General features: G+C 45.5%; 1 protein-coding gene across 1 annotated transcript; it reads left to right on the top strand.

The window, feature by feature from the left end:
* The first annotated feature begins 13273 nt into the window (after positions 1-13273).
* Kcnj1 (potassium inwardly rectifying channel subfamily J member 1) lies at positions 13274-16542 on the top strand. Its single transcript, XM_036191819.1, has 2 exons — positions 13274-13309; positions 15403-16542. The coding sequence occupies exons 1-2, from the start codon at positions 13274-13276 to the stop codon at positions 16540-16542; spliced, it is 1176 nt and encodes a 391-aa protein (XP_036047712.1).
* The last annotated feature ends 6697 nt before the right edge of the window (positions 16543-23239 follow it).

Here is a 23239-nt window from a genome sequence, read left to right on the forward strand (position 1 = left end):
CTGCCCCTAAGGGAAGTCTCGTGGTTCGCTGCCCTTGATTAAATTCTTAGGAGTTTTCTGGCTCTTTCCAGATCAGTCATTTGTCCTTGAAGAGTGAACTTGGCAAATGTGGCTATTAGTGTCTCATGGAAAAAATGTGCATAAAATTTGGACCCATGGAGTTGAGTCCAAAGATGAGATATTCAGAGAGATTAGAGGATCTGACCTTGTGCTTTTAGGCACAGTCAACCTTTTATTATGGTGTTACTAGGGGGTTGAGCTACCAATAGTTATGCATGGAGTATAGAGTTTGAATTGTGTTTAGAGATAAGGTACAGGCAATGTCACAGGATCATGCTAAAAGACCCCCAGGAAGCCCTGCTGGCCTGTGCAAAGTGTGAAGACAGTTCTGTTCTGCAGGACTTTGTGTCTCATTGGAAACACAGATAGGGTGTCAGGCATGAGGGCTCCAATGCTAGGTAGCCAGCTAGATCTTCACACACTTGGAAGACCTTGAGGGTGGACCCATTCCCCCTGTTTCCCTGGTAACACTTGAAATAGACACATCACAATTATTCTGTAAAGATTCAAGCTACCATATGAAAAGCTGGAGCTTCAAGATTTTGTTGAAGCTTAGGAACAAAACTGACTGCTGGTTCAAAGAATGGAATCTGAGCTCTAACCTCTACCTAGGGTTCAGATGTGACATTCCAATCTTTCCTCAAAACATTACATGCTTTTATCTCTTTTCTGCCAATCACTTAGAAAAGCCTGCCCCCACAGGAAGCTGCCCAGGCTACTTTCTAATGTAAATCTGAGCAGTGGCCCCTTCAGTTATGGCCCACTCTCTCCCTTGGGGTAGTCACTTGATTAATCTCTGTTTTCTCCACCATCACCTGAAATAAAGTCTGTGTTCTATACACTGCACTTGGGTCTCTTTCAAATCCATCTGATGAAGAATCTAAGGATGGGGAGCCAGATGAAGCAGAAGGAGACCCTAAGGACATCTCTTGGAGTTTCTACCCAGTTACATGGGATTTTCCCCATCTCCTTGTGGTAAGGCCTGGACTCCCCTCTCTTGGGTAGAAGCCACAGAACTCTTCTGGTCTACAGCTCCCTCCTATGTGTGCACTTCTGCATCTGGCTACAGGCTCTTTCCTATTTTCTGACGATCTGATATACCCCGGGTCATTAGTTCTTGTTCCAAATGTACCTCATCTCATGCTATCTCCATGCTAATCTAACTCAGGTGTCTTTTATCAAAAAGCAGAGTCAACACTGTACCTGTTCAGTGTTTTGTGGCTGTTTCTATTACCAGCTGATAAAGTCAGTGTGTTTTCTGTCATGTAATACCAGACCTCCACAGAGGGGTCCTCTGGTTTTGGAACATTTATACCTAATATTACTTACTATATTTTACTAGGTTCTAAAGGGAATGTAAAAGATAGTAGAGATATGATTTCCTCTTTCAGATATGGCTCTAATTTCCCTTCTTTAAATATCAGGATTGATCTAGAAGAAAGAAGGCCTATATTTTTGCACAGTGTGCAAAACTTTTACATTCCCTGTAGACCAACTGGGCCTTGAACTCACAGAGATTTGCCTGCCTCTGCCTCTTGAGTGCTGACATGAAAGACGTGGCTTTGTTCTTTTTTAAACCTTTAAACCCTTGATAAGTTTATAAACATTAAAAACTAGCAGGTCTTTGGTAATGGAAACAGATGCTCATGTATGACTTCAATACATGTGAAATGTCTGTGCCACAAATGTCAAGCCCCCACATGTCATCAAATGTAAGCTTAGCTTAAGAAGATGAAGGAATGCTCAAAGGTGCATCCAATGTGTCTGGGAGAACTGATGCTCCTTCCTGCCGTGTCCTCCTCAGCATTTCCTGAATTCAAAACATGTGCTTTTCCTGCTGTCCTAGATACTTTGCTGGGTAGCTAGTTAGCTGAGCAACCAGAACAGCTTTTTCCCCTGGGGTCTCTCTGTTAGCGAGACCACTGAGGCCTGGTGGTGGTGCTGGGTACAAACAGTGACAGCATGAACGACCTTACACACAAGGCACCCCAGTCCACTGGCTTTAATTGACTGCTACTAACTCATGAAGCATTTGTAGACAGCGGGCACTGCCTCAGTCTTAATGCTGATCACACCTTGGGCCTCATAACCTTCAGGAGCCAGAGAGCCAGGAATTTAGTTCCAGCTGAGCACAGCTGTCAATTTCTTCACTATTCCTGGAGGTCTTCTTGCTTCTCGGGGGAGCCTTAACGAGGTGGGACATGGCAGAGCTGAGTCTGCTGCTGCGGAATGCCTGAACAAGGAATCAAGAAACATTGGTACAGGCTGGAGGGCATGAGGGAGGGAGATAGGGAGGGGATGTACAACAGCTTAGTGGTCCCCTCCCCTCCCTTCCCTTATGCGTTAGATGGGGGAGATGAGCCCTGGGAACCTCCAGGCAGGCTGCTTGGTCATGCCCCAGAGAATAACAGAGCTGGATGGAATTCAAGCCAGACTTGGACACTGACGCTTGTTTCAAGGCGAGAGCCTAAAGGGAGCTTGCACTTGCTCAGCAGGTGGACTGAGGTAGTTTTCCTCAAGGAAATTAGGGCTCAGCTTGCATAGGCTGTCTTTCAGTTTCGCCCCCAAACCGTCACACAGGTGTCATCAACCGGGTCATTATGATTTGTGTTAATCCAGATGAAGATTCTGGGTTTGTTTTGTTTCGTTTTCTTTGTTTTGTTTGTTTGTTCGTTTTTGATACTGGGTCTCTTTATGTAGTCCTGGTTGTCCTAGAACTCACTCTGCAGACCAAGCTGTCCTTGAACTCACAGAGATCCGCCTGCCTGTACATCCTGAGTGCTGGGATTAAAGGCATGTGCCACCATGCCCCGCCCAAGGATTCTTTTTAAAGGTTGAAAACTGAACACAGAGCGGTGACCCAGTGCATTATTGCTGACTCTTGATCATGACACTTCTCAGGAAGCAGGCAAGGACACTAGCCCCACTTTTGTTCAAGAGACCAAACTCTATTGGACTGATCCCCTCATCTTCTGACTAGATTCCCAAGCCTGGACTCCATGCCATCTTTCTGCCGGTCCTTATTCTCTGGAGCGGCAAGGTCCCATTCACGAGTCCTTTTCTCTCCTGGGATCCTGTGGGCTGGGCTGGGCAGCAGAGGAGGGGATGGAGAGATGGAACTAGGAGACACTTCAGATTTCTGTTCTTAGCTTTCTAATTTTGTAAAAATTGTTTTATTATTTTGTATGTATGAGTGTTGTGCTTATGCGCATGTGCCTCAGAAACCAGAAGAAGGTGATGGATGCCCTGGGACTGGAATGACAGATGGTTTTGAACTTGCACATGGGTGCTGGAGATCAAAATTGGGTCCTCTGGAAAAGCAATCAGGCTCTTAACTGCTGAGCCATCTCTCTAGTCTCAGGGAAGGGTTTTAAGTGGTCCTGTGGACTCTGGGGTTGTCTTTGAGTTGGCATTGACTCTAGCTTCCATGGCAATGGAAGATTAATGATGCTGAATCCAGAACATAAGAGCTGTGGGCAAAGAAGAAAATGCTAGACACAGTAGAAGTGCTAAAGGACAAAGAACAAAAGACAAAGAGAAAGAACCAGAGATGATGATGTATACTGCAGGGTCTAACATGTGGTGCGGTGACCAGGCCAAGGTCCTGAGAACACCCTCCCATCTACTGTGGGCTGTTCAGGGCCCCATGAAGCTTGCCTGGTACACTAGTGGCAGCTGAAGCCCCAGCTAACAGCCCTGCAGGTGTTGGGGAGTAGCACCCTGGAGTTGGAATTCTAGAGCATAATCCATCCAGCCTGATGGGGAACCCAGGACTCTACTTTTTCTGTTGCACCTCACACTCCTTCCCCTCATGTTTGGGAGAACACAGTTAAGAAAGCAAATGCATCTAGCCAGGAAGTGTAGACGGGATGGTGCCCAAGAAGAATGCTTTCTGTGCTCCACGATCAAGCAACTAATGGGTGGCATTGGCAGTGGTGAGTCAAGGTCACCTGAGGTTCCATCAGGTGTCTGTAGGAATGGAAGCTAGGTGAGGGTGGGAGGAAGTTTGTTGCATCCCTACTATGTTGCAGGCATTTTTTTGTTTTATTTTGTTTTTGTTTGTTTGTTTGTTTTTCAAGACAGGGTTTCTCTGTGTAGTTTTGTGCTTTTCCTGGAACTCACTTTGTAGACCAGGCTGGGATCAAACTCACAGAGATCTGCCTGGCTCTGCCTTCCAAGTGCTGGGATTAAAGGCATGTGCCACCACCGCCCGGCTGTTGCAGGCATTTTAGTGTGCAATTTCCGATTTAGCAGGATATAACTCCCCTTATACAATCCCACTATCAGAAGTGTCCTTCAGTAATTTTTAAAAATAATACATTTACAGCCACAATCAATATCAAAAACATTTTTTCCACCTCTAAAGAACTATTAGCAGTCATTCAGTATCTGGGCAGCCACTTGCCTCAGTTTTCTTTCTGTATGGTTTTGACCATCTCTGGCAAAGGACCATAGACTATCTGTACTCCATAGTGTAGTGTAATTCCGTCAAGTTTCACTCATGGTGAAGCTGACATCAGACTATCATTCCTTCCTAGGGATAAACAATATTCCATTCTACAGGCATGCCACTTCTCACTTACTGATGAGTGAAGTCATGTAGGGTTGCTTCCTCTTTTAAGCTATAATGAACAAAGCTGCTCTAAACATCTGGGGCAAGCGTTTGTGCAGGACATGGCTGTGTTTACTTAAATCCTTCTTATAACAAAGCCAACTTGTACAAATTTGCAGCCTAATGAGGTCTGAAGCCGAGGAGCCCTTCTCCACTCATTTGGATTGGGACAGAAGGACAAGGACAAAGAGGAGGGAAGGAAGCAGAGTTTCCTTCACCCTTTCCGGGTCATTGTACCTGGAGAGGGAGGAAAGGCATGGGTGAACGTGCGTCAGCTACAGCCTGCTGTAGGCTACACTGCTCTCTCAGGAGCTGGGGCTGCTGCCAGCTGCTTGCCAACCCTGGTTTGGTCATGAATCCTGGAAGGATGTCCTCTGTGCTTGTCTTTCTCATTTCCATGACAGACACAAGAGTAGGTCATGTTTTTTCATCCAAGGATGAATGAAATGTTTTATAGTTCTGGAGGGAATGGGTGGGTAGGCTCTGTGATCCTCAGAGAACAACACTCTGTGTGGGTTCTGCCTGTCACAAGGAGGAGGCCATTCCAATTACCCGAAAGCAGAGCCCTGAAGATGGGAACTGGGCATGTGTGGAGGATGCCTGGTGCACAGAACTACAGAGTTACAGGGACTACCAGCTCCGCTTCCTTCTGGCCTCAGGGCGTTCTCAGAAAGCACATTAATGTGGAAAGGTAGATGACGTGCCTTTCCATTAATGTAACTCTGATGGCTTGGCAGAGCTCAAGCCCAAATGGCTAATAATTGACCTTTGAAGGTTCCCTGGGGCACAGTAATGGAAGCTCCAGAGAGACTGGTCTCCAGCTATTCCATGGACTGTCTCAAGCTCTGTCCTTCTCTTTACCCTTCAGGAAGCCCCATGCAGAGCATCCCTGACATGGGTCACATGAGCCCAGAGTAAAAGGCTGCACAGACAATGGTGTCCCTGGGTCTGTTCCTCCTGTTCCTTCTATTCCTTCAGGAGTGGCAGGACATTGTAAGGTAAGTTTAGGCTCCATTGCTTCCTATCCCCAGGGCTGTTGAAGCTCCGTCTGTCTGTCTATAAGGTGCATCTGAATGTCCCCATTTTACAGCTGAGGAAGTTGACCCACTAAGTGGTTATATAGCTAGCACCCAGTGTTCAAGCAAATAAATGATGACCTTTGGATTCAACTCCTCAAACCTACTTGTCACATTCTGCTCTGCTGACTTGATGGGACCAGGACAGGAGAATACACATCAGTTAGAATATGGGACAGGAAGGCATCCTACACACCCCTCCAAACACAGGGGCTGACACTGAAGGCCTCCAACTTTATATGTGCATCAAGCTGAGCTGAGACAGCCATTGCCTGTGGATGTAGAACATAGAAACTGGTTTCCACATTCCTCCTTTCAAGCCTTGGTGGACTGCGATTATTCTCCGTAACGCCAAGGCTGGGCGTTGTATATACCTTCTTTAAAGCAGAGCATGTAGTCTTGTTGCAGACAGTGTTTGGGGCTCTCGTTCACATGGAATTCATTTATTTCTGGGCTGAAAGGAGTGAGTTGATGTAATAGCAACCCAAACCACAGAGAAATAGAAGGGTCAGGCTAATAACAGGGTTTGTGTGCACATAATAAATACGACTTTTTATAAACATTTAAATTCTTTCATGAAATTGCCCTGCCATCTGAGGTGGGTGGCTTGACATGTGAAATTTAAGGATAGTGTCATTCTAGATGTGTCCACTTGCCAGAATAACGGCCTTCACCCAAACACGCACTGTTATGAGATACATGAGTGCTCGGTGATCATTTGATTTGCAAAAAATTGCTCTTCACTCTATACAATAATCCACTCTAGGATTCCATTCAACATCTAATATCCTCCCATGTGTATAATATGACTTCGCCACAGTTCCTGCCCCCACGCTGCCTGCTGAGAACATACACTGGTTTCAATGTAAGATTATACACCCAGACACCTCCAGTGTAGATGTTCTCTGTGCCATAGAAATAAGAATCAAAAGGCCATTAGACCAGGAAAGCCTCTAGATCATGGTGTTAATAGAAATTTCAATCCTAAATTTATTAGGAACCAGAATTTACTGCTAGAACAGGTACTCTCAGGAAGGCCTGGACCGAGACCAAGTCTAAGAACTTGAGTCAAAGTTAATTTCATGAGAGGCAGAGCAGGTCCTTCTGGCTCTCTCTGTGTGGAAGAGTCTAGCCTGGCCGATTTGCCTGGGATCGTACCCGGGATTCTGGAGGGAGATATCCCATCTCTTCAGACAGTGGCCTTGTGTGTTGGGCAGTCCTGGCTCTCTTCCTCACCATCAGAATGAACTGCTGCCTGAAGAAGGCACAGAAAGCCTGTAGACATCTACTGGCATCTCCAAATGCAGGACATTGTTCGTCCAGATGCAGGCCACTGTCTATGCTGGCCAAGCCATCTAACCTGTAGAAGGAAGCGGAGCTTGCATTTCTTGCTTTCTTTCTTTCTCTCTTTCTTTCTCTCTCTCTCTTTCTCATCTTCCTTCCTTCCTTCCTTCCTTCCTTCCTTCCTTCCTTCCTTCTTTCCTTTCTTTCTTTCTTTTTCAGAGACAAGAGTTTCTCTGTGTAGCCCTGGCTGTCCTGAAACTCTCTGTAAACCAGGCTGGCTAAACCCAAACTCTGCCTGCTTCTCCCTCCCAAGTGCTGGGATTAAAGAGGTGTGCCACCACTGCCTGGCAAAGCAGAACTTTGATGGTGTCACATCTTCACCTGCACCCACAGTTCCCTCAGTTCCATCGGCATTTTGGACCATTTCTGAGCTGTCCAGGACATTGATTGGCACATCTAGTGACACCAGTGACCCTCAGATTCAATCCAATGTGCCCTGTGCCCTCTCCATTGACTAACCCCCCCTCATAATCTTCTAGTTTCCTCTTGGTGCCTTTGCATAGGCTCTTCCTCAACCCCAAAACGTATTCTCTCCCTGCTAATTAGATCTCTCTTCTTGCTCTCTTACTATTTGAGTGATTTCTCACACAAAACAAGGAAACGTGCACCAAGCTGCCCTTCCCGCACACAGTGAGCAGGTGTTGAAAGCATGTTTGCCTTCTCTAGCTATTTACAGCTGTTCTGAGTGTGTTATGGGGCTTAAAAACAAAGCTTCTTTGAATCTTTTTGCTTGTTTTTCTGCTTTGTGACCTTGAGCGACTTGCATAACATCTCTGGACCTCAGCTCTCAGGCTCTATTATGAACTATTATGAAGTCTAAATGCAACTGATACAAGTCAGGAACTTCTGTGTCTGTGCTTGGCTTTTGGGGGTCCCAAGATGTCACTAAGTAGTACCTCTCTAGTGCTCCAGGTGGTGCTGTACACATGGCATGCAGCAGTGTCTCCTGGAGCCATCTGCTGGATAGAGAAGCCTCCTGGGGCCCCTTTTTTGGGTCACTCTTCCCACATTCTCATTTTTAAGGCTGGGGGAGGGATTGGGGAATTTTATCTTCATGCATTTTAGGACAAGAATCTCCCTGTTTTAACTTTCTTCTCCTGTCAACTCAGGCTCAGTCTACTCACAGGTAATAAGGCAAAGCTTTCCCTTCATAGAGCACTGTGCTCTTGGGCCTAGATGTGAAGATTGCTAAGAAAATTCCTGGCGGAACTGGGAGCTTCCAGTGTGTGCTTGCCAGTTTCATGTCCCTAGACCACCTAGTGGGGGAGGTCTATTCTCTGCTGCCATCTTCATAGACCCTGGGGAAGTGCTCCTCTTAAAAGCTCTGGACAAAGCAGAGACCAAGTGTCCTTCTTCGCAAGGCTGTGCGTGCCACCATGTCCAAAGGACTTTAAGAAACAGCTGCACTAGGAAATCTGCTGGGAAGCCACACAGGAGAAGTTCCCAGCATCCAAACCATTGCCATCTACCACAGCAAGCATGTCCTGCCACCAAAGACTGGTAATACTTCACAGACATCTTCCCTGAGTGCAGCTTTGCCTATTCCCAGCCTGGCTCATGAAAAGAAATGACAGAGTTCCCAGAGCCTCCCACTGGGGCCAGAAGCAGAGATCTTTGGTCATTGTCTCAGGATGCACAGTGACCCCATCAACAAGTCAGCTAGACAGCATCTAACACCTGAACTTGCAGACTTTAAATTGTTGCAATGGCCTTTTGTGTACCATTTAGTCGCTTCCATGACTTTTTCCATCTTCACAGCAAGGCATAGCTATGCAGAGTGGTGTATGCCCATGTGACTTCTGCAAACACGCAACCAATAGTGTCAGCTTTCACCATTTGTACCTCACAGTCTAGTCACTGAGCTCCAGGTATCTGCCAGTCTCTGCCTTAAAATCTTCTGGTTGTTGAGTTACTCAACTGGCTTTTTCTACATGGGTACTAGGGATTTGAACTCAGGTCCTTACACTGGCACAGCAAACACTCTTACTCCTCAGACTTAGGGTGAACAGAGCACTTTTGTCGATGATGTCTGGGACACTGTTTGCCCACCCACACTTGACTGTGGGTACCAGGCAAGAGACTGCCTTTTCAGAGAACAAGTGTACATCACAGTGATGCTGGTCACACTCTAGTTAGTTGCTATGGCAGCAAGATCAGCGTCGTGCCTAGGTACCAGGCCTCTGAGCAGCCTTGCTAAGAAAAAGCTCTGCCTTTGTTGTTGACAAATCCTTCATGAATCATCTTTGCTTTTCCTAGGCCTACTCCTCATATCAGGAAGTGGGCTCTGAAGCCAGCAGCATTCATAGCTGCAGCATGCGGCCAGAACCTTTCCCTCCCTTTCAGGAGCCTTTTCTCCTTTGGTGCAGTTACGGTTTGACCATGGCAGTCCATGGTGGTAAGTCAGTGACCTTTGGCTAAACTGCTGTGCTGGTTTCCGTTTGGGAGCCATCAATAAATATCACCACTGTTTGTCAGAAGCTCTAGGGACATTGTGTGTTCTACTCTGTGACTTTTGGAAGGATAGCATCAGAGCCATCTCACAGAGGAGGAAACTGAGGCTCAGAAGAGCAGGGTGACTTGCTCAGCTCACCTGGTCACCGAGTGGCATAGCTAGAGTTCAAGTTCAGGCCTGTGGACACAGGCTGGAACACTTCTCCTTTGCCAAGCTGCTTCTGGTCATTGCCTGTTCTGGGGACATTCTTGACTCAAGTCTCCTATCTTCCTATAACTTCCCATGCAAAACACACCAAGTCATTCAGATAATGGGGCTGCAACTACATGGCCCTGAGACACCCACAGAGCACTGTGTGCCTGTGAAGGCACTGATACCACCAGACCATGTGCTTCCCTCTGGCTTGTTCCCAAACTCCTTTCTGGAAGGAGAGAGGGACCCTGGAATGCCTATGCTGCATTCACACCCCAGATAAGCTACTCCAGTTTCCTGGTGGAGAGATCATGAAGCACACTTACTCCTCAACAGTGACATAGTTTCCCATGCATCACCTAGTCTAGCCTGGCAAAGGCATGGGGCTCAGATGCCTTGTCACACATCTAGGATGTAAGGCTTGGAAGGACTGAGGCCAGCTGATCTCTCCGAGTTCTACCCTAAATTAACTAGATGCTCACTTCTGCCAAGGATGTCAGAGGTTAAGTTCTGACATGCCCAAACAAAGGACCCCAACTCCGTGGCCTATGGACAGATGAGAGGCAGCCCAGAAAGTCAGATGATTTGAGGCCCCACAGGCTCTGTAGGTTTGCAGACCCACCTGGTCTCTGGCATCCTGAGATGATTTCCACAGAAAAGAGGAAGTCTTCTACAGAAGCAATTACATGTTTGCTTTTTGGCTCTTTTTAGCAAAGATGTGCTCAAGAGGCCATGCTTGACACAGAGCCTCATGGGTACCATTTTAGTTCAGTGCATGAGACAATTACTGAGTGACTTCTCTGGGAAGAGCTGCAAAGTAAGGGCCATTCCTTCTTTGTTCCTATCATGGCACCTGGTACTTAATAGGTGGTCAATAGGTGGAACATGTGCTAATTGACTAAGAAAGCAGAGTGGATGAGTCCCAGAAATGCATTACTGAGGAAGATCCGGAGACGTTTGTTGACGTCAATTGATTCTTGGTCTGAGACGAGGCAGACCAGTTTTGTAGCAACTTGAAGTTCTTTTGCATTAGAGTTACCAGGGGACTAGAGAAAATCACTTGACATCTGCTTTTGGACCACCTAGTTCACATTTCCTCCTCCAAGACAAAAATTGACTCCAGAAATACCCTAGAGTTAGCTGAGCTTGTATAGGAGCTGTGAAGAGTCTAGTTGAAAGACGCAATAGCCCCTGTAATTTGAACTCAGGGGATACAAGCATTGACCCTCGCCTCGCTTACACAGCAGCCACTGAGCAGCCAGCCAGGGCTGGGAAAAGGGCAGTGTGATAAGTGCTCTAAGAATCTCCCGCTCCAACACAGAATGTTATTGGGCAGATGCCCCCACAAACAACCTCTGCATGTAGGTTCTTATGAACAAGAAGAGCCAGTTTCGCTGGAGTGGATGCTGCATGCAAATGAGTATGTTTTTATAGCGACAAGGTGGCTCTGAAGGGAGATGCATTTGCTTTCAAGGACCCTTAGGTTGAGGGTGTTTCAGGGTGACTTAGAAGCATGGATTGTCTCTGTAGTTCTGATAGGATGGGCAGTCATTTCAGAACCAGTTCAGCAAAGACAAAAATGGCTACCCAGCACTGGGTGGTTTGGCCCCTGCCTGACTTCCCAGCCCTAGACTGCAGCAATCCCTTTAGCACACTAGTATGTGCTAGTATGTGTTACCCTGGGTCTTCTTTCTTCTCCCATGCCCTTGCTTTTCTTCTGTTGCTCCTGTCTGGGACGACACACACACACACACACACACACACACACACACACACACACACACACACACACTTAAATGCAGGGTAGTCACTGTTACACATCTTACAAGGATTTCTCCTCCTAAAAAAAGCTGTCCTGGAAAAGGAGCTGATAGCTCCTGAGCAGTATGGGTGACCCTCAGTTCTCAACATTTACAAACACATCTGTCTATTTACATGTCACAACTCAGCAATTGTTTGTGGAGTTCTTGCTACCTGTGGCTCGAACACATCTTGCAGGGTTGGTGTCTGTGTCACTGTTCTGTTCTCAACAGGCGCTTCCTGGAGGGCACTTGCTGTTTCATATCACAGTGACAGCCCTCTCTGTCTGTTTGCTCATGGACTCATCCGTTCCTCTCCCTTAGGCCACCTGAGAGATATACCTGTTGACAAGGACCATCAGCCATTGTTTCTGTGATGTATCGCACAGCAGCTGATACATAGTGTCAGCATCTCCCTATGGACTAATGACAGATATATATGTTTAATATATACAGAAAGGTGTTTGCAGTTGGTCAGAATGCATCCTCAGAGGGTGAATCCATAGTTAATGGAAAATCTTATAGGAAAGCCGTACGTCTAGGGTTACATAAACTATACTGAGTTCCAACATACTCAGCTCACCTCCCCATCTGACTGTGAGCCCCTTGAGAACAGGAAGAGTTGTGTTTATCTTTCAGGTCCTAAGGAATAAGCAGACAGCCAATGAACAGGAAGTGTCGGGGAAAGTCTTGCATTCTCCAAATGTCCTATTTACAGAACAAGAATGCTAGGGCATAAAGAGCAAGTGGCAATAATGCAATCCACTTGTTTTGCCAGCCACCAAGGGTACCTGGGTAAATATTAGCTAATGTGCAGCCCTTTGCTTGCTATTAAGATTTACTGATTTCAATAGAAAGGAACCTAAAAGCTGGGGCGCATTATAGAACCTGAGACACCGGCGCTAATCTCTAATTGCCCAGTCGTTCATAAATGCACATCGGCTCTGTCTGTGGTTAGATTAAATGGCAAAGTGGGATCTGCATGACAGCAGATCTACCGTGTGACTGTGGGTTTGGTTCGTGGATGGATTTGCTTGCTTCCTTAGTTCTCCTCACTATTTCAACAAACAAATCAACCTCATCCGCTAATCCAGTATATGTAAAGTGCACCTCCAGTAAAGTCCAGTTTTTCCAGATGAAACCCCACAATAATATCTCAGTTTCTTACATAACAGTGGCTGTTGTATGGAGATTAATGTGGTCTCTTGTTTCTTCCTGGTATGATCTTACTCTTGTCTTGCAAACATGTCCCCATCTATGTCTGTATCTCCATCCACCTGTATCTTTGACCACTTGGAAACATTAGTATTTGGTATGTTTCAGAGAATTGACTGGGTGATTGATGATAACTAATTGTTTCTTGCCAAAGGTTATTTGGCTGGCACGAGTTAGGAGAACAGCGGGAGAGCTATAGAGCGTAGCGAAGGAGAGGGGGGCCATGCTGGGATCCAGTCCACGTCTGCTGCCCAGGACCTTAGCTGGTCGTTTGTCGTGTCTTAGCATGACGGTATTCAAGCCATGTGAGGTTTGAAAAAATATATATATACACCTAGCTCCAGGCTTGGTCTGAGTACAACCATTTGTGTTAGCTGAAACCACACCACTCCACTCATTAACTGTTGAAAGCTAATCCAAATAAGCATCATTCAGAAGCTTAAGAACCATTAGTGTGGGTCTAAAAGAAGCCAGCCTTCGTCCAGACAACCCCCAACAACACCACTTCCTTGCTTTGCCCACCATGGATGCTTCAGATCGGAGTGTGTTCAGAGTGCTGGTAAGTGCAGACAGTCTGGGGGCAGCACTGGGGGCCATTGGCTGATCCTGTTTTACCACCTGTAAGGCCAGAATGTGGATGTTTTATTTGGCTAGCACAGTCGTGGAAAACCCAAACATATTGGGGATGTGTCTTCACTTTATAGAAATACCCTTTACCTTCAAAGTGAAGCAAATTTTTAGAAAGGTTGGAGAATGGTGGAGGGGACGAAAAGCTTGGAAAGTAATGTTTCAGAAGTCATCATGAATTATAATGTGTGGTGAAGAATATGTGGGTTCCATGGGTAATGCTGGTCTTAGAATTGGTAGTAGCTGAGAGCCAATCTGTGAGGAAGTATGAGCTTCCACAAACCTGAACAGGAGCATCTGTCACCAGAAAGTATGGGCCAGGCTACACCTAGTTGAATGGGCACTGGGAGGGAGTAACCGGAGAAGAAGCCTTTGCCCTGTGTGTGCCCCACCTGGGGCCACCCTCTAGTCTGATTCTTGGGGACTTGAGGCCAATTAGGTATAGATAGAGCTCTCTGAGTGTGTGCATAGCTTATGTGGCTCTTTTGGTAACTCTTTCTTGTTCTTATTTTTAGAACCTGGACTTTATAGTTCCAAACACCGCTATGGCTGTGTAGTACTCCCCACTGCTTCTACTGTGTGGCCACTTGTATTTCACCTGGGTTAAGGCTGAGAACAAGACACTGAGGAATATTGCTTTTGTTTAAAATGTGTCTTTAAACTGGTTTCGCTTCCTAGTTCTGATGAGTAAACACATTTTTCAAGGGGGATTTTGAGATCTATTTTTAAAAATTTTGCATTTAATAAAAAATACCACAAAGGCAGTGCTAACCACAATGGGCACACCTTGATTTTTTTGGGGAGGGGAAGAGGAAGAGGTATTCTAGGCTTAAGACCCTTGAGTTTCACTGTTGTTGGCTGTTTAGGGGAAATCCCCATCTCTGTTTGGCTGGAAATCTCTCTCTCTCTCTCTCTCTCTCTCTCTCTCTCTCTCTCTCTCTCTCCCCTTTTCCCCTCCCCTCCCCCCAACACCTGTCCTTGATAAGAATCCAGTGAGCAGATGTTGTTCTGAAGGGCCTCAGCTAGTTACTGTGTTACCCCACTTATGCTGATGGAGAGAGTGCTAAGCACTCAGTCTGAAAAGGCAGGTGAGATTGAGGAATGAGTTAAACATGCTTCTACCTTCATAGAACATATGTGCAGTCAGGTGAAGTCAGTGTTCATCAGCTTGGAGCCCAGTGGAAAGGAGTGGAATGTCAATGGCCACCCTCACTCTCTATTTCTGTGGGAAACCTTGGCTGAGTCTGTGAGATCACCTTCTGGGCGGTGAGCTCTACTACAAAGTCAAAAGGAATTTAACTAGTTCTGTCTTCAAGTGTTCTTGGGAAGCATAACTTTAGGATAGAGTATTTGACAAATGAGCCCAAGCGTGACTGGTGTCCCAGAAGGAAGGCAGTGAGCTAGAAGGCCACTTCTATCTGGCCATGGGTTAGGAGTATGACTTTGGAGAAGTCATCTAAATTTTTTCAGTCTTAGTTCCTTCACGTAATAATGGAAGGAACTGAAATGGGTCAGGATGTCTCTTGACATATTGATAGAGCAGACAAGACAATTTAGGAGATATATTGATATTTTGATGAGTTTCCTTTTTTCAGTTACTTATTTTATACATCACAAAAATATGAATAGTGCTCCAGGTTTATGACTTCACAAAAATTATTGTATAGCAACAGGTTAAATTTTAACACAGAGGAGATGATTACTTGTATAATAATATCCAATAAGTAAAAGTGCAGATTATAATGGGTCATCCCATTTTTAAGGCCCTGTGGGACTGACTGAGGTCAGGACATACTTGAACATATTAGCAATTAGTAACTTTCCACTTGGTGTCTTCTCCACATCCTATGTGACATAAGAGCTTTGTATGGTTTACAACGGCACCCCGAACAGACTAGTGGGTTTGTTCAAATGGTTAGCAAGCCTGATGATACTAATGTTTTTTATCTGAGATGGCTGAGTATGTTTGTGAGTCACCTAGATCACCACTGCTACACTATAATCTTACCTGCACTCTGTTTTCAGACCAGGGCACTGACGGAAAGGATGTTCAAACATCTTCGGAAATGGTTTGTCACTCACATTTTTGGGCGGTCTCGGCAACGAGCAAGGCTGGTCTCCAAAGATGGAAGGTGTAACATAGAGTTTGGCAATGTAGATGCGCAGTCAAGGTTTATATTCTTTGTGGACATCTGGACAACTGTGCTTGACCTCAAATGGAGGTACAAAATGACTGTGTTCATCACCGCTTTCTTGGGGAGCTGGTTCCTATTTGGTCTCCTGTGGTATGTGGTAGCCTATGTTCATAAGGACCTCCCAGAGTTCTACCCTCCTGACAATCGTACTCCTTGTGTGGAGAACATTAATGGCATGACCTCAGCTTTTCTGTTTTCTCTGGAGACTCAAGTGACCATAGGCTATGGATTCAGGTTCGTGACGGAACAATGTGCCACCGCCATCTTCCTGCTTATCTTCCAATCCATTCTTGGAGTGATCATTAATTCATTCATGTGCGGTGCCATCTTAGCCAAGATCTCTAGACCCAAGAAACGTGCTAAGACCATTACATTCAGCAAGAATGCGGTGATCAGCAAGCGTGGTGGGAAGCTCTGCCTCCTCATCCGAGTGGCTAATCTCAGGAAGAGCCTACTGATTGGCAGTCACATATATGGCAAGCTTCTGAAGACTACCATCACTCCTGAAGGAGAGACCATTATTTTGGACCAGACCAATATCAACTTCGTAGTCGATGCTGGCAATGAGAATTTGTTCTTTATCTCCCCACTGACAATCTACCATGTCATTGACCACAACAGTCCTTTCTTCCACATGGCAGCAGAAACACTTCCCCAGCAGGACTTTGAATTAGTCGTCTTTTTAGATGGCACTGTGGAATCCACCAGTGCAACCTGTCAGGTCCGCACATCATACGTCCCAGAGGAGGTGCTTTGGGGCTACCGTTTTGTCCCCATAGTATCCAAGACCAAGGAAGGGAAGTACCGAGTGGATTTCCATAACTTCGGTAAGACGGTGGAAGTGGACACCCCTCACTGTGCCATGTGCCTTTATAATGAGAAGGATGCCAGAGCCAGGATGAAGAGAGGCTATGATAACCCTAACTTCGTCTTGTCAGAAGTTGATGAAACAGATGATACTCAAATGTAGCAGTGGCTTTTTCACCTTTGAAAAGCCTTCTGTGAACTGAATGGCCAGTTGTGTTCTGAAGCAACCAACAGTTGGGGGGTGGGGTGTAAAAGCAGGATGAGAAACTGCAAAGTCTGCCAGCATAGTCACTCCTGAACCTCAAGGCTATGACTCTACAATACTCATAGCACTACAAGGCTGCAGTAGAGAGCATATGATGGACAAATGTGTTGGAAGCTGGCATGTGGAAGCCATAGGAACTCACTTGGAATCTTCACTATGACTGTGTGAACTCATGCAGCATTGATGGGAACAAAATCATCCAAGGTCACATGGACAAGCAATGGAGATAACTTCTAGGAGACTCCTGGAAGAGGTTAGGAGCTTTATATAGCTTTGGGAACCAGCCATGCTTCTCATTTGATTCTATGGATTAGAAAGATGCCACTTTCATCTTAAAATAGACTTTTATCAATGGAAAAATCTGTCCCCTGAGTTGGGGGAAGTGAGTCAACCAATCACTGACAATATGAGACTGTCATACGAAGAATGACTAAGACTCTAATCTTGTCAAGCTCTTGTGTTTGAAGCCTTCATCTGAGTCCAGGTCACATGTTTCCAAAAAGTAAAGTGTCATCCAGTGACTCTACACCTCTCTGACCCAAAGGTAAAGAGGAACTAGCTTTGTGACTTGCCCAGATGCTGGGGCTCATATAGAATTTGGCCTGGATGATCTCCTGTGATACATTAAACCGAGGCCAAGTCCATTCTCTGGACACTAAATGAACGTCCTCCTGAAAAGGAGAATGTTCGAGTTGACTGTGTTGGTTATGAGACTGGAGAGATGGCTCAGTTGGTAAGGCGCTTCCTGTGCAAATATGAAGGCCTAGGTTTGGATCTCCAAGGACCACACAGAAAGCCGGACTTGGTAGCATGGCCCCATAGTCCTGGGGAGGTGGACATGGGAGGAGGATGTCTGGAGCTTGCTGGCCGGATGAATGGGTGAGGTCCAGGTTCAATGAGGCTGTTTAAACAAAGAATGTGAGGGGGCTGGAAAGAAGGCTCAGTGGCGAAAGAACCGTGCCTGCTCTTCCTGAGAACCCAGGCTTGATTCCTGACACCCAGCATGGTGTTTCACAACTGTCTGCAACTCTAGTTTCAGGGCATCTGATGCTCTTTTCTGGCCTCCATGAGCACCAACTGCACAGACGTACATGTAAGCAAAACACCACACACATACAATTAAAAAAAATGAGGTGGAGAATGACTGAGGAAGAAACATTATGTCAACTTCTGATCTACTGATACACACACACACACACACACACACACACACACACACACACACACACTGAGAGAGAGAGAGAGAGAGAGAGAGAGAGAGAGAGAGAGAGAGAGAGAGAGATTGATTTTCAATGGATGGGTTATGGGGCTACAAGACTGTTAAAGAGTGTTTATTCCTTGCTTTTTCAAGATGTGACTGAGGACTGTGAAAGCAATCAGTCTGGAACGGGGTTCATTGCTAACACTAAACAGTTCTTGTGTTTCTCTGCCCAGTGCTTGAGCTGAAACTCTAGGTACGAAGGAGGAGGAGTGAGACACAACCCCACAGTCAGGATGTTGCTGCTCTCTTGTCCCCGAGGGCCATCCCTACATCTGCCAAAGGGAACAATTTAGCAGGAGAATTTACTTCGAAGGAAGGTTCTAATGTGACTGTCTTGTCTGTCCATTTCCCTGCCTGAATTATTTTGAATGCACCTTGAAAGAGAAAGTGGAATTCAAAGCTGTTAAAAAATCAGAATATTTTTTCAGTATGTGATTAATAAATTTCTGAAACTGTGTGAGCAAAAAGTGTCACCTATGCATTAGCTGTGACAGGATGATTGAGGACAATCTTCTTACCAAGATAGACTTTCTCCTGGAGGGGTGGGACAGGCAGGAAGGAGGCAGACTGCGAGCATTTGTTGTCTAGACTTCCTAGTAGGAAAGGAGCCAGGTGGCAGACACACTCCTTCTGGTCCAGCTACAGCACATCTCTCCAGCATGAATCTTGGCACGGAGAAAGACAGTTGCAAACCTTGTCAATAGGGATGGCTTTGTTCTTCCATGTTAGGGGTTGAGTTTATACAGATCCACACACACACTTGTCATGGTCCTGACCAGTGGAAAGTGATGGGGTTGAGGTTGCACACCTGTCAGTGGCCACAGTGGGGAATACATCTGGCCCACATCGAAGGTTGCCCTGTGCTTGTAAACTTTGAATCCACAATATGATTTGCTCACCAAACTAAAAGAAATTAGATATCACAAACCCAAGGGAGCTGAAATTCTCTGCTGGCCCATGGACAGGAGACCTTACCACTCTGCAGCTCCTTATAAGCCAGCAGGAATGGTATTCATTACGGTCATACACTTAGCGCACTACTCTCTTCTCTTCTGCTCCCTGGTAGTATCCTGGGGCTGCTGAAAGTGCTTAGGAGCAAGCCATCCCTTCCAGAGGGAAGGGAGCTGAGCAATGCGACTCTTCCTGATTGGTATGTTTCTGGGTTGCTTCTAAACTCTGCCACTTGGAATCTCCTTTTCAATAATACAAAATCACTATACCCTTTACATACATCCCATAAAGCTCTTAGGAAGTAGGGACCTGGGGCAGGCAACTCTTGAGAGTTCTCAGGGGTGCCTGGAACTCAAAACAGAATTAAAAACCTTGGGCAGTGGAGAAAGAGTGGTAACAAGGGCACAAAGATCAGTGAGGAAAGAAAACAAATGGGGAGCCGAAGGCAAAGGCATCGGAAGGCCTCCTGGGTTGTAGGTGAATGCCAGAGTGAAAGGCCAGCTCTTTGTTCCAGCACAGAAAGCCCTTTCCCAGTAGGACCTACCTGACCACTAATGGCTATTGCTTATTAGTAAGCAGTTTTACTATATTTATTGTTTATCCATTTCAAAAGAAGTGCTATATTTCTTTAAGAAAAACTACATCCTATGGTACACACTGTTATAGTCAAACTTTTCCTTGGTGCTGATCCCTCTTGGCTTGCCTGATTTATCTCTGTTGCTATAGGGATATTGACATTGAGAGTTGGATTCCATTTGAACCTTCCTAGTCAATATTTAGAGTGAAGATTTGGGAGGTTAAAGGGCAGAAAGAAAAGATCCCTCAGGGTTGGGGATTTAGCTCAGTGGTAGAGCGCTTGCCTAGCAAGCACGAGGCCCTGGGTTCGATCCTCAGCTCAAAAAAAAAAAAAAAAAAAAAAAGAAAGAAAGAAAGAAAAGAAAAGATTCCTCCTCTTCCAGTCATAATGAGATGCTCAGAGTGTCATCTCCACCACTAAGGATATTAAGGATAAACTTGCTGGGTTCTCAGCAGGAAGGCTTGGGCTGCATCCTTTATGGGGGTTTTTCTTAAATTCAGAAATGAGTCTTCAACAATGCTTCTGTGACTGGTATGGAGACTCATCCCTTTTCTAGAACAAACAATAGGAACAGTTCTAATAGCAAGGAAGCAAATGAACCCTAAGCTCCGCCCCTGGGCCGTTGCTGTCTGCCATTACAGGAAGTGTGTGTCAATCAAAGCCTGACAGGGGAGATAGAACATTTTATTTTGGAAGCCAGAAGTTTAAGAACAATGACTGGAATTTCCTCTTTCTGTCCAGCAAGGGCTGCATGTCACTGTGGAGATAAAAGTCCAGGGGTAAGGAATAAAGGTTATCAGGAACTGCGCAACACAAAGTCATGTGGGGGGCATTCAGGAGGAGGGCTCTGGGAGGAAATCTATTTCAATGACTGTCATTAAGTTTCCATTAAAAGAACATTCGGTTAGGAATTCAAAAATAATTTAATCTCTCCAGCCAGATGCACACAGCTGGACTCTTGGAGAGGAGCCCTGTAGACGGGGATTTGTACACACACTGTGCTAGGAATGAGCATGTGTCTTCAACCAGCCTACCTTTGAAAGCTCAAGACCTTCTAGACACAAGCACCCTTTAGGCAGCGAGAAACCCAGCATAGGGACAATGACCAAGTGTTTACTTGCCTTAGGTTCTGCTTTAAGTGTTAAACACATCTGCCCCTTTTAAATTTCACAACAACCTTGTGAGGTGAGAACTATTATTATGCTTATTTTTCATGTGAGGCAGTTGAAATAAGAATCTTGCTCAGTATCAATAGCTAACAGAGCAGTGAGAGTCAGACCCAGTCAATCTGCCTGGACAGCCCATAAGTTTATTAATTCCTTCTCTCTGCATTCTGAGATAGATCTACCGTCCTCTGAGAAAACTCACAGGGCCACCAGGTATGGACCTGGAGCCCACAGTGGGTGTATGACCTTTGCCTGGTGACACACTTTAGGAGAATATATATATATCACTTATGCGCACTGAATACACACCACACTGCAAGTGCTAGGCCTTATGCTTATGCTACAGACACATATAATTAAAAACTATGTAACATTTTATTCCATTCTCTAAGGCATAGACAGATCTATTCCCATTCTAACCAACAGAGAAAAGGAGTCTTGGTTATGTTTAGAGATCAGGGTCTATGTTCTCCATTTCTTCTGCATTTCTAGCACTAATATACTCCAGTATACCATCAATAATTTTTTTTAATGAATTAAGGGTTAGCATGGCTAAGTGAATTTGGTCTCTTACTCACCAAAAAATTTTTTGTTCAAACTATACCATCTATTAGAGGAGAGGCCTTGACAAATAGCTTAACTTCATGAACATCAGGGTCCTTGTTTTTTTGTTTGTTTTTTGTTTTTTGTTTTTAAAGAACTTTTGAAATAGGTTTGGGGAAGGGTTGAAGAAAATAATAGATGAAAATTTTCCTTTGTAGAAAGAACAGTGATTAACCTGCCAACATGGGGCAGGAATGATAGAGTTGAACTCAAAGGGCCGTAGGGAAGGGACACTGGTCATGGCACAGACCTCACATTGACACCACACAGGAATGAAAATCAGGACATTGGGGCCCTGACTTCTTATTTTAAACCTACAGATGCTTAGTTGGAGCTCATTGTGAGCCAGAAACCGGGATGCCATAATGGGAAAACTGGGATCTTGCTCATGTTGACCAAGGGCCCAGGGCTTAGCCAGCCTTGGAGGGCCACTGGTGAATTGTAGAATTGCTAATACTGGCTAAAATGTTTTTTGTCACATTCAATATGCAACAGTTAAAAAGTGACACAGGTCATGTGTTAACAGTAATCTGACCGAAGACCTTCTATATTATCTACCCTCCATCCTTCGAGGGATACAAAGTCAGTAAATTGCCTTAAGGTCACTTATTTTTTCTCTCAATGTGATTCTTCAACAGCGTGACTTGTTGGGTTTCTTATTTTTCTTGTTGAATTCAATAACTGGTATTTGCATTTGTCTGTTTGTTTGTTTGCTGTACTGGGGCTCAAATACTGAACTACATCCCAGCCCTGACTGATTTCTTTGAATGATTATATAAGGAATTCATGATTCTGATGTCACAGAACAGGGCTTAGAAGCACATTTATTCCCTCCTGCCCTGTGCTGTGTTCCCTCCTTCTTCTGAAAAGCTAACCACTGCTAATATTTTTAACCTGCTTCCCTTCATTTTCTGAAAGTCTTATTTGTAACTGATAAACAATAATTGTATACAATTATGGGGAACAATGTGGTATTTTGATGCCTGTGAATACTGTGGAATGATCAAGTCAAGTAGAGAGGTTGAGCTGGGGCAGGCATGGAGCCTTCACTCCATAGTCTAGTCTCTTCAGTGCCAGAAGGTATGGAAGAAAAAACCTGGACACCAACCCGGCCACAGAACCCTCCACCTACATTGTCCTTCTGGGGCAATGGTGGCCCAGAACTTGTGGGAGGGCCAACCAGCATCTGGTTTCATTGGAGGCACAGGCCATGAGAAGGAGCCCATGCCCTACACTGCCTGGATGGCCAGGAAGCAGAGACTGAATAGCCCAGGGACCCAGGGTAGAACCAAACACAACTGGAAACAAAAGAAAACTAAACAAAACACTCCAAAAAACAATGAAATGATTCCCAATGCCATTCTGCTATACTCATAGACTAGTGCCTTGTGAGATGATGGGAGCAGGTGCAGAGACCCACAGGCCAGACATTATGTGCAGAGAGTATAAATTGGAAGTCTCCATTGGGTTCCTCCCCTTGGAGATGGGCAACCCTTTAGAAGAGAGGGAGGAAAGACCATAGGAGTCAGAGATAGAGGACACCAGGAGGACCTGGCTCACTGTATCAACTAAGCAGGGCACATGTGGACTCAGAGAGACCGAGGGGCAACCTTGGGGCCTGCATGGGTCGGCACCAGATTCTTTGCATATATATTATGGCTGTTAGCCTGGTGTTCTTGTGAGGCTCCTAACAGTGGGAGCAGTTACGTCTCTGACCCCTTTGCCTGCTCTTAAGACTCTTCCTCCTATTGGGTTGCTGTGCCCAGCTTCAGCATGAGGGCTTTTGCCTTGTTGTATCTTGTTTTGCCCTGTCCCCGGATCCCAAAAATGCTGAGTGAGGTGGAGGAAATTCAGGCTTCTGGGCAGCTTATCTAGACTTACTGGGAGGGGTAAAACTTGAAATAAGGAAAGGTGAGGTGTAGTTGGGAGTTTTTCTGTGTCCCATCCGGTCTGCAGCTGCTCAGACCCAAGTAAACATACAGAAGCTTATATTAATTAAAACTGCTCATCCATCAGCTCAGGCTTACTACTGACTAG

The sequence above is a fragment of the Onychomys torridus genome, chromosome 7 (genome assembly GCF_903995425.1).
Source record: "Onychomys torridus chromosome 7, mOncTor1.1, whole genome shotgun sequence".
NCBI lineage: Eukaryota > Metazoa > Chordata > Mammalia > Rodentia > Cricetidae > Onychomys > Onychomys torridus.